Source organism: Branchiostoma belcheri, unplaced genomic scaffold (assembly GCF_001625305.1).
Source record: "Branchiostoma belcheri isolate BF01 breed outbred unplaced genomic scaffold, Haploidv18h27 scaffold8, whole genome shotgun sequence".
NCBI classification, from domain to species: Eukaryota; Metazoa; Chordata; class Leptocardii; order Amphioxiformes; family Branchiostomatidae; genus Branchiostoma; species Branchiostoma belcheri.
This window is the reverse complement of record NW_017804464.1, coordinates 1612839-1624054: the sequence shown is the minus strand read 5'-3', so window position 1 is coordinate 1624054 and position 11216 is coordinate 1612839. Positions and strand designations below refer to the sequence as shown.

The window sequence follows — 11216 nt, the reverse complement described above, 5'->3', positions numbered from 1 at the left end:
CGACGTTTGCTTTGAAACACCTCAGGTTCACGGCCACCACTGCAAAGATTACGGCAGAATTCGCGACTCATCTGAGCTGCAATGATATTTATAGCCGCAAGGCGGCGCTTTTAGACCGTGTGCAGCACGCGGTTTGGCTTCGCCGAAGTTGCAATGATATTTTTAGCCACTAGTCGGCGCCTTTGAACCGTGACCAGAATGTACCTCAGATTGGCAATTTTGCTTGTCCACTCACATTTGTTGCTTCATTACCCGGTAATCGTCTTTTGTTCTCGTGTAAGAGTTATGGCTGCTTCTCCAAAACAAGGTAAGGCTTTTTCTCGTTGATAGTATCCGAGTTATTTTTCTGTCAACGAATTGCTGACATATTACTAGTTGAACAAATCAGGCATATAAACTTGGTTGTGCAGTACTAGTATGCCATTTGCGGCCTTAATATTTTTCAAAACTATACTAATCAAAATTTAGTTGGTGACTACCAGGTTTAAGCAGTCCGTATGGCAGATACTGTTTTGTAGAATAAAATATTCTATGAAAGTAGACCACTTCGATGTATTTCATGAATTAACAAAGCCTCAATCAATCAAGTAGACAACAACTTTTCTGAAATAAATGGATTTATTTTTGTACAGGATAAATTAGTGTTTTCTTTACAAAAAGTGGTAGACAAAAATGAGTGAATAAAAAATGTATCTACAAAAGTCGTCCTCACTTTCATTGAAAGTTATACGAGTTGTAATAATAAACATGACCCCAATAAAATCAAGTCACCATCTCCGTCTCTTCCTACCCTTGAAACAAAACTTGACGAAATTCTCTTAATTACCACCCTTTCTCTTGACATTTTGTTTCTATGCCAACATTCTATTTCCAGAGAACATTTCATCAAAGCTACTGAAGCCTACAATACAATACCAGCTCTTACAGGAATGATCACATTGTATTTGTTAAAATTCACAACCAACAAAACCTTAACAACATCTCTCTCTCTGTATTGACCTGACTTAAACCATTGCCTGTATGCTTGCTTACACAATGCGCATTTGGAATGGCAGCTTCAAACATTTCTGTCATCCTACCCAAACATCTAACGGTAAATAAATGCTACCTAATGTGGTCATGAAAGGTAATGTCAATCTCACAGCTCTTTCTTTGGACACACAGCATTTTGCGATTCCGTTTCAAACACAGTGTATCTCTCTCTACAACATACAGCATAAGCTTTCCATGATTACTTGGTTTACACACTGACAGTATAGCGAATGTCATGGAATAAAGATGTGGAAGGCAGTTACATCCTATCCGCAACAATGTTTCTCCCCGAAAGTGTCTAGAATTCTCTCTGCCAGTCAGATAGTCTTATTTTCCAACAAAAAAGAAAACTAGCGGCCACTGAAATATACTAGAGCATGGATACACGGGACCTAACATGTTGTCAGCTTTTTCTTGGCAACTCCATGTTTCAGTACAGTAGACACTGAGGTAGTGGTAATGTTAGGTGCATATCAAGATTGAGAAGTAACTTGGTGGTTTTGCACAAGCACGGGAAATACTAGTATTGCCTTCAAACACTGGTGGGCTTTTCAGAACTTGGCAGTACTACAGTTATGCTTCAAAACATTTCCTATGTCATAATTTTACAAAATATAAGTTTGGACAAAACACTCTCAACGGGCTACCTTAGCTTTCCAAACAATGCATACAGGTCCACAACTAACCTCTAGAGTTTATGCTGGACATGGTATTGCAAGAATTAAAATTTTTATGATACAGTTCCATACAGTGCATATATAAATCTATATACAAAATGGTACTTAAAGTGGTAAAAACTTACTTTGTACATAGGCCAGTATAAAATGATAGGTTTGTGCTGTATACTTAGGCCACAAAGGATGCATTGTTGTACAATGCATTTTATGAAAAATGCAGAATGTACTTGGTCTCCAAATCTTTTTTCCTTACAAATACAAAGGTGTATCAATATCAAAGGATATTTTTATAGCAAGTACATGTAACATAAAAAGTAGAAAAGTTTAGACAAAAATAGTGTTATCTGTCTTGTCTTAGCATCCAATTATTGTTGAAATGTTGTCTTTTCTGCATTATGAATATGAAACCTCTACTGTAACTCGACATAACAATACGTTACCAACACTAGAGTACAAATTTGTCTGAAAGTCCTTGTTGTCTAAGGCACAAGAAATATCCATGGACATTGTAATTTGTGGAATGACAATGTACAGTTCTCCCAAAATAGTCGCTTTCACAATAATAGCTTTTCCATTTTCTACAGGTCCCCTAAACAATCAACACGTGTCATATTGCTCGCTCAAAGCTTCTCCTCTATTTGCATAAAAATTCCTACACAAATCGCGGCTCTCTCGGGCCATTACTGGATCCATCTGGACTGTTACTACCGTTACTGTCCGGTGAAATGGCGCCCACTGGCCCGACGTTTTTAACTCGCGACAAACTCGGTGAGGTGCTCTTCAGCTCGGGTATGTTGTACCTGGCGGAGTGGAGTAGAGAGTACGACGTCGGCGTGTAACCGGAGAATTTCTGCTGCGGTCCTTTGGCGGTCGGTGTTCCTGCGGACCAGGACGAACTCGTGCCCGTTTTCCCGGCAGGTGTTGAAGCGTTGGGTTTGGGGAGACCTGTGCTCACGGTGGGTCTACTGGGGAGGGCGGAGGAGCTGAGGAGGGGCGACTTCAGCGGGAGGTTCGCCGTCAGTTTGAAGTCTCCCGCGCTGCTGCTCCGGGCCAGCGACTTGGGGACGCTCGTCACGCCGCCCGTGTTATCCACGGCCATGTACATCGAGCAGCGCTTCTGCTCCTCCGTTAGGAAATCGTTGGAGTCGGCGGAGAAATCGGTCTGCGAGTCCTGGTCGGTTTTCATCTTCACCTCGTACTTTTTAGCGGAGGGAGACAGAGTCACCGGGATGGACTCGGCGGAGAGGTTGGACTTCCGCCGGGGAGGGGGGACAGGACTGCTGGAGCTGTCCGGCAGGTCAAGGTCAAGGTCATCTAGGTCATTGGCATCCAGGCTGTTGGGAGAGTCGGCCTTGTCTAGGTAGAAACAAAGGCAAACCTGTAAGATCCTCCTACAAGATAAGACATTATACCCGGTAATACAGACTTCTATACTGGAAATAGGGACTGCAGGCACATACCACAACACAGTACCCGGTATAATACTATTACTACAATACTGGATATGATAAGTGGTAGATTACGCTTCCATTTGGCTTACTGCGACAGATGGTAGCAGTAACGACGATGCTGATGCTGATGGCTTACTGCAGATGGCTTACTGCAGATATAGATCTAACTTCCTTAACCTGCGCATACAGCACATGTAATTACGCCACACCAAATCAATTAGGTGTTTCTCAGAGTTGCCTAAAAATTTGGTCATGGAAGTCGTCAGCAAAGTTTTAATAATTTCTTCTCATTTGCCTTGACCATTTTGGGGAAGTCTTCAAAATCTCCTTGGCTTTGTTGTTGCTTTTTCACTCTTGTTTCACAATTTTGCAGAATAAAGAGAGAAACAGCTTATCAAATTGGTGTGGCCCAAAGTGCAGATAAAGCCCTGATACCTTTGCCCATGGAAAGCTCCACCAAGCCAGAGAAATTGTCCTCTAAACTTTCCCTCCTGCCTTCTTCATCAAGCTTCATACTGCCAGGTAGAAGAACTCCCTGGGGAGGAAACATGCCAGGTTAGGGGCAGCAGCAAACCACAACCAGCAGCTTATGCCATATAATACTACTTTTCAGCCACCTACTAAGCAGATAGAATGGCTATACATGTACCTGACTACAGATAATGCTGGATAATCTACAATGGAAAAATACAGGAACAAGGAACACTGTTGCAAAGCACAGTTACAATAGAGCTATAATTAATGATACTATTGGATCAAATTGTATCATGGTACAGTATGAATATGCTAGTAGTACGGAAAGCCAGTGGGATTTGTTTTAATTTTAAACAGGTATCTGTAATGTGTGTTAAACTTATGTATGAAGATGCTGACATGTGAAAAAAAAAGACATCATAATAAAATGTGTTGAATTCTACATGCGGAACTGTGGAAGAAAAACAAATATTCATTTTGTGGTATAAGACAGGAGAATTGTCTATCAGGGTGACTAGAAGGATGCATGTGTGTTGGACAGACACAGATGTACATGTTTGGCAAAAGGAAAAGTATGCCTGATCCCCGCAATCACTAAGTATACGGTCTCAGTAACCTACATGTACTCATTGTAATAATCTATGTCTATCACTGTTTACTTCTAACATTACATGTATATGTATGACTAATTCCACCACCACTAATACCACCACCAAACACAAGAGCTGCCGGAGCAGCATTTTTTACCCTTTTCTTTCTCAAGACTCTCTGATTGCTTGACACACTCGTCTGTGGGATCTGAACAGGTACATGTTTGTGTTACAGACAGTACATATCACATTCAGTACACAGTCATGTCAGGGGACTTATTATCTATCTACCAACCCCAGTCTGGGAATGGACTAATCTGGAGTGAGTATCAATACAAGCAATGACAACAGAACAGTGTTCTAGCCAGCATCAATTTTTCCATATTTTGAGGGAATTTTTAACTAAGCTTACATGTCTGTCAGCAAATTTTGCCCCTCAAAATGCAGGAAATAGTATTTTGGAGGGTCAATATTTTAAAATAGAATGATCATGTCAACAAAATTGAGAGGATGGAAAAATTTCAGGCTGGCTAGAATACTGGAACAGATCATGTGATGTCATGCAAGGACAAGAATATGGAATGTAAACTGATGGACAGGAAGATAAAGAAGAAACACCACAGAATACACAAATGATTACAGCAAATCAGGAGGAAGGACTTTCTATTCCTCATCAAAAAAGGTATCGAGAAGAAGTCACTAATTTATGTAGTTTCAACAACCTCTGTAAGAAGAGCATGTCAACAGAATGTACTGCATCTGCATGAAAACCCAATTTTTTAATGGTTTTGTTTGGATGTATGGTCAACTTTGCATCAAAGTTTTGCTTGTTGCAGGCAGTGTCTTTTCCAGCACATTTGAAAACTATAGACAGGATGCCATTCTTGAATACAACCATGGAGACAGGGCTAGTATGTTCTGCTGACGTGCTTGTAAAGAATGACAAATCCTGAGTGAGAAGAGTGTAACAGTGTTACTGACCTGTTCTGAGGGGGACTCCACTCTGTCCTGGTTGTGTAGCTGACTCAGCAAGTCCTCTCCTCCATTCTCACTGGAGACTCTACAGCAACATTACAAGACTTAGTCATCAGTCTGCAACGCCCTCTAGTGAGGTTAACAGGAACTACAAGTTCTAACAGTCTAGTATCAACTACTAAGATAAGTCAAATTTTCTATTTGTTCTAAGCAGGGTAAATCACTGGGACTGAAATCAAGTGTGTACTTGTGTATGTTCTCATTTTCCTGTTTTACTGATTTCTTCTATCCCTTAGGACTGTATTTCTTGTTTAGCCACACCTCCATACATATAAACATGTTTGATAACCTGTACAGTTACTGAATCTCAGTTCTGTGGCCACATTTTAGTTAACAGACACATGCACAACTCTGGAACATATGACCCACCTTGGTTTGGTCCCCTGCTCCGGGACTTGTTTCTGGGTCTCCCCAGAGTCCCCCTCACCCTGGGGCTCGTCCTCTGGGTTGGAGTCCTTCCTGCCGGCACCCCCCTCCCCCGATGGGATGACCTCGACTGGTGTAGCAGGAATCTCCTTGGGAGGAGCCAGCCCCAGGTCTGTCAGGTCTCCGAAGATCTCCTGTGGTAAAAAATAGAAAAAATGTTTTCTTTTATTTATATGGACCATGGATGCCTGAAATACAGAATAAAGAAAGAAATCCACAACTCAGTCTTCTAGCCAACCTGAAATTATTTTCTGTCATCTCAAAACATCATGTCAAGTGCCATAGACAATGCAAGGATGTTCCCCTGGGAAAATTTCTTGACCCTCTGGAACCCTATTTCCTGTTGATCAGAATTTTTTTCCGTTGTAGACGATATCTTTTCCAACACAACATCTGAAAACTACTGACGGGATGTCATCCTTGAATAGATGAATACGAGATGTTCTGCCAAAAGTGCTATGCATAATACATAATGTTTCGCACAGGCACAGTACTTTCTGACAACATTCACACTGAAGGATGTACAGTTCGTCGGCCGTACCTCTGCATTTGTGATGAGTTGCTCTATTGCACGTGTCTGGTGAGGCATGTCTACCAGCGAGGACAGTGTCACATGGGTCTCACTGTGGAGAGAACACACAAGGTTAAACAATGAAATTGCCTTGTACATCACGGCTGCCAGTCATGCTGCTGTTGATACGAATAAACCAACAAACAAACAAACAACACAGATTCAATCACATGCTTAATATGTACATCACAGCCAATGCAAGAAAGCCAGAACAATGAGAAATAATCTGTGAACAAACGTACCTTGGTCTGAGAAGAGTTGGTCCAAAGACGATGCCCAAGTTGCTGGCAGTCATCTTGTTCAAATCCTCATTTTCGGCAACCCTGCAGGATACAAGTAGACAACTTGAGCTAGTTGTCAAATCTCTTAAAAACTTTGAACATCGATCATCCTTTTTGACAAAGCACATTGTAAACACATCTGTAAATTAAAAGATATGACCAACCTTTGGCGTAACACACCACCTCCGGGCAGTGGCTTGCAGAGGCACTGATATGTCATTATATTATATTTTCTGAATGACATGGACTTCCTCATGGACTTGGCACTTCTAGAATTTTCCCTTTCAGCCTAAGAAGTATGTATCATACATGTAGTTCTGTGCTGTGCCAACATTCAGCTTCAGCAAGCTAATTAAGTTCAGAACAATCTAGGAAGCCTACAACATTATGTACATGTAAGACCCCACCTCTTGAGATGGTGCATGAGTAGTGCTGTTGTGTTGAAGTTAGGTTTGGGGAGTTTCCGGACCAGTTCTCTCATGGTGGCTACAGCGGTATTGTGGGCACTGGTCAGACTGTTCCCTGTACCCTTCCCACTGGCCACCAGGGTACTCAAACTACTCTGACTGTCCTGTAGGAGGAAAGGAAGAAATGTCACATAAACTTACGTGTACATAACTTCTACATACATGTAGTTAGTAACTTTAAGTCCAACATGAGAATGTACACTGGAGGGGACTATGCTTAGATGTGTTTCTGAGAAAAGGTATAACACAGTAGACACCAACTATTTGCATCACTGACATTGGTACATGTGTAGATACTACATTTTGTACCTGCAGTCCCCATTTCATGCCACCTGTAGTTTCATTATAGTAGAGAGGAATACTGTAAACTGACAATTGACTTGTGACTGTAACACAGTTGTTTCAACTTTATATTTTTGGGGAGGAAATTCATCATACACATGAAACTTACAGTTACACATTGCCATTATCTACTTAGAAAGAAATTAAATGGATTTTACTGTACAGTTGCTATTCGGGAATTAAAGAACAGTTGACGATTTTCAAATAGGTTCAATTTTACATTTGTAGCTGTACATGTGTGCAATTGTGTACACTGTGTGCATTGCATAAGTGCACAGTGCTCACCCAGACAAAGTGGAAGATGCTACATGTATGTATATTTTAGTGTTACAGCACCCAGTAAAGTAAACAAAACATAACAAAACAAAAACACCACTGCACCAGACCACCAAACACAGAGGGAAACAATACATGTACATTGTAACTCTGCAAGTACTTTATTTCTTTGTGTCCACCTTAAAAAGACCAGAAATGCACAAAGAGGAAAGCAAAAAAAAAGGATAAAGAAATGTACAAGAACTGCAAAAGCTTGCTCCTTCTTAGAGTGCCAAAGTTTCCCCCAGCAAGCTTATTAACATTCCCAGCACACCAAACATTTTATCCCAAACACCAGCACCACAAGCAAGTCGTTGGCACATGGTACAACCTTGTTCCTGTCCAGTTCCGTAAGGTTGGGTGTGGATCCAGTCAACAGTACCCTACTGGACTTGGTACTGAGAAAGTACTCCTGGAACAGTCACACGGTGTCTCAAACATAGCTAGGAATATTCTTACAGTCTTACCCAATGTTTTCTGGTTTGTTTGTTTGTTTTTAAAACAAGCAGAAATGTAGATGTTAAATAATGATGAACCTTGATGTAAGACTTTTAGAAATCTGTCTGATATTAACTGCCATTTCTTGGCACATTTTTGCCATCATTTCATACTTGAAGCATTTGAAATAGCTAAAAACAAGGTACTTGAAGCATCTTTAACTTTTTGGGTACCACCCATAAGTCAGTCTACGATACAAAACAAGCTACCATTTTCCGTCAGTGACATCGCATTTTTGCCTCACAGATATCAGTATGCTATGGAACAGGACTTAGATAAATTAAACTTACTTCTTTAAAAAAATTAAAGATCCAGTTTTGCTGCCTTGAAATTGCATAGGCTGCCTTTACATGAATGCTCAAATCCAGAAATGGTCCCGTACCCAGTAAAAGTGGTATACAATGTACGTTTGCATGTACTAAATGGAAACTTCCTAAAACCCGGCAAATTTTGTATACATTGTTTTACATGTGAAGATGTCTGTTACTGAATTGTTTTTATGTTACAAGACAACTTAGCCATTCTGGCAGCCATGTTTGCGACAGTGTTGAAATAAACCATTCATAAAACCCTAAATATGTCAAGTGTACATAAGTGAAAAGACTACCTTGGCTGCCTTGACAAACTCAGGATAGAGTCTGAAGGTGAGCAGTGGTTCGGGGAGTTGTCTGATGTACAGTTTCAGCACGTTGGCGATGTCATGGGGGGGACAGTTGGACAGGTCCACCAGGTTAGCCGCGTTCTCAAAACTCTGACACAGTCTCTCAACACGAGACTTTACTCCATTTACTCTGTAGATACCCTGGTACCGATAGAGAAACAATAGATACATGAGAAAAAGCATGGAATTCTAGAGATAAACTACTATCTAAAGACATGGTGTAATATCTTTTCACTACAAATCACCCGGATGGAGGCCCGGTGAACTCCGTGTTAAACTAGCCACCCCGTTAACTTGTTCACTTGTGCAGAAGTTGTTCAAATCATGCAATTCATTGCATTGTCTGTTACAGACGATATTTTTTCCGGGATGTCAACCTTATATACGCAAATACGACCTTATATAAGACGTTCTGCCTAAGTGCTATGCACAATACATTACAGGGTTAGTGTAGGTGCAGTACGTTCTGCCGAGGTGCTACAGTATCTGTACTGTACGATGTATATCATCTTAGAAGTAGACTGTGGCAGAAGGATTGAGATGTCCAACAAACCAAGACTGTCTCACCTTGACCATGAGGGCCCTGCTGTCTATCTCCTCGATACACTTCTGTATAACAAAGGGCACCTGTGTGATGGTGTTACAGTGCAGGTGGAAGTCTACACCAAACAGGCTCAGCTTCCCCTGCAGCTTCCTGTGCCCACACTGGATAGCCAGGGTCTCCAGACACTTCTTATGGCATGCCAGCATGCACTGGAGGGGACAGAGAGTTGTCAATTGAACCAATTCAACATCAGGACTCTTACCCAAAGTTTCAAATGTAAAACACCAGTCTTTGTCAAGGAGGGCACAGAGAGTTGTGTCAGTCGGATCAGTTCAACATAAGGACTCGCTTTTAAAAATGGCAAAAAAAAAACAGATAAAACAATTCTAAAAGCCTGTATTCAAACACTAAAAAAGATGCCTGAGGGTATTTGCCCACATACCAAATTTCAGGCCATTCAGCCCAAAAATGAAGAAATTGAATCCTTTATAAGAAATGGCAGGAGAAGGAGAAGAAACTACATGAGTAAAAACAATATTTCATCTATACCTATGGTATGGACTGAAATAATGCACTCTGTCAACACAGATAAACTTTCCAGCTAAGTACAAAACCATCATTTCTTACTGATGTCAATAGCTACATGTAAGTCACCAACAGAAGCAGCCCTTACCTCTTCACACTCTGCCCCGTTGAAGTAGACGTAACTGTCACACTCCCGACACTTGGAGGGTGTACGCAGCTTCCTGAACTGGTGTGTGTGGGCAGCCTTGGACAGGACCAGGTTACGGAAGGGTCCAGGGGAGGCATCGGGGGTCATACCACTGATGAACCCTGATGAAACAGTAGTCAGGTTAGATGTGATAAAGACAACAGTCGTAATGCCAGACTTGCACTTAGACTTAGGGGCTCCCATGCCTTCTGATACATGAGGCTATCGGATTTATAATGCCTGAGACATTCAATAAGTCAATGTTCACAACGAAACAAATGTATAAGGTCATATTGTGCTGTATTCGACATAAAGTTTTTAAAAACACGAGCCTTGCCACTAATGGAAATAACCACTATTGCACTATGATTTGGGGCCACTTTGGGTATATGGGGCAGTCTATTGTATAATGGGTGGAAATTTTGCTGCAGTTTTCTTGTTCTGTCTTGTCTTGTTGCCATGCTTTTTGGGTGGTCATCTTAGCCAAGTTTGACTGTACTCTGTATGTATGTGTTAGTTCAAAACATACTGGGGTCAATCCCTGGGCTTTCCTGCTCATCTATGAGTTCGTCTCCGGACGACATGGTGCCTGTAGACGGAGCACGGGGAAGTTTCCTGGGCGGGTCCCCGGGACTCGCTGACGGTGAGGGATCCAAAGACCTGGTACTACTGCCACTGGCACTGTCTGTGTCACTACCGGGGATAGCCTGTGGAACATACATGTAGGAAAATGGCTCTATGTACAGTGTTCAAATTACACAAAGAAAATCATTACTCAAATAACTGGATAGATTTTGAAAACTGTCAGACGTTTTAAGTAACATCTACTACCAGTATTCCAGAATCTAGTGAGTGTGAGAGAGTGTTGCTTGAGTAAAAATTTCTGTGTGTATCTCATTACATGGATGTCTAATATTCATCGACGTACATGTAGTTAATAAAACATGATGTGGGAGGTTATACTACAGCAATCTTCCCAGACCTGTTGGAAATTTTATGTTCTTTCATTAAATTCGTAAAAATGCAGTGAAAATGCCTCCGGTGCTGTAAGCAACTTTCAGTTTATCCTCCATACCTGTGGTGAGTGTGCCCAGGCCTTGATGGGGTGGGATGTACCATGTTTGTCTATCGGACTGTCAT

At 41.4% G+C, this 11216-nt stretch overlaps 1 protein-coding gene across 5 annotated transcripts in view; it reads right to left on the bottom strand.

Moving 5' to 3' along the window:
* Positions 1–610: 610 nt before the first annotated feature.
* The window catches only part of LOC109486249 (minor histocompatibility protein HA-1-like), a 47587-nt gene continuing 36981 nt past the window's right edge, over positions 611–11216 (bottom strand). For 2 of the 5 annotated variants that reach the window (XM_019789985.1, XM_019789989.1), the window contains 13 exons: positions 10606–10783; positions 10038–10198; positions 9388–9573; positions 8767–8961; positions 7993–8073; positions 6945–7108; positions 6499–6579; positions 6227–6308; positions 5629–5819; positions 5206–5284; positions 4382–4432; positions 3596–3695; positions 611–3065 (listed from right to left, as the gene is read on the bottom strand). In XM_019789985.1, the coding sequence (XP_019645544.1) occupies positions 2362–3065; positions 3596–3695; positions 4382–4432; positions 5206–5284; positions 5629–5819; positions 6227–6308; positions 6499–6579; positions 6945–7108; positions 7993–8073; positions 8767–8961; positions 9388–9573; positions 10038–10198; positions 10606–10783 (2253 nt within the window). In that variant the 3' untranslated portion in view covers positions 611–2361. Of the gene's footprint in view, positions 3066–3595; positions 3696–4381; positions 4433–5205; positions 5285–5628; positions 5820–6226; positions 6309–6498; positions 6580–6944; positions 7109–7992; positions 8074–8766; positions 8962–9387; positions 9574–10037; positions 10199–10605; positions 10784–11151; positions 11196–11216 lie in introns of all 5 variants that reach the window. The other 3 variants (XM_019789986.1, XM_019789987.1, XM_019789988.1) reach the window with 3 other exon arrangements.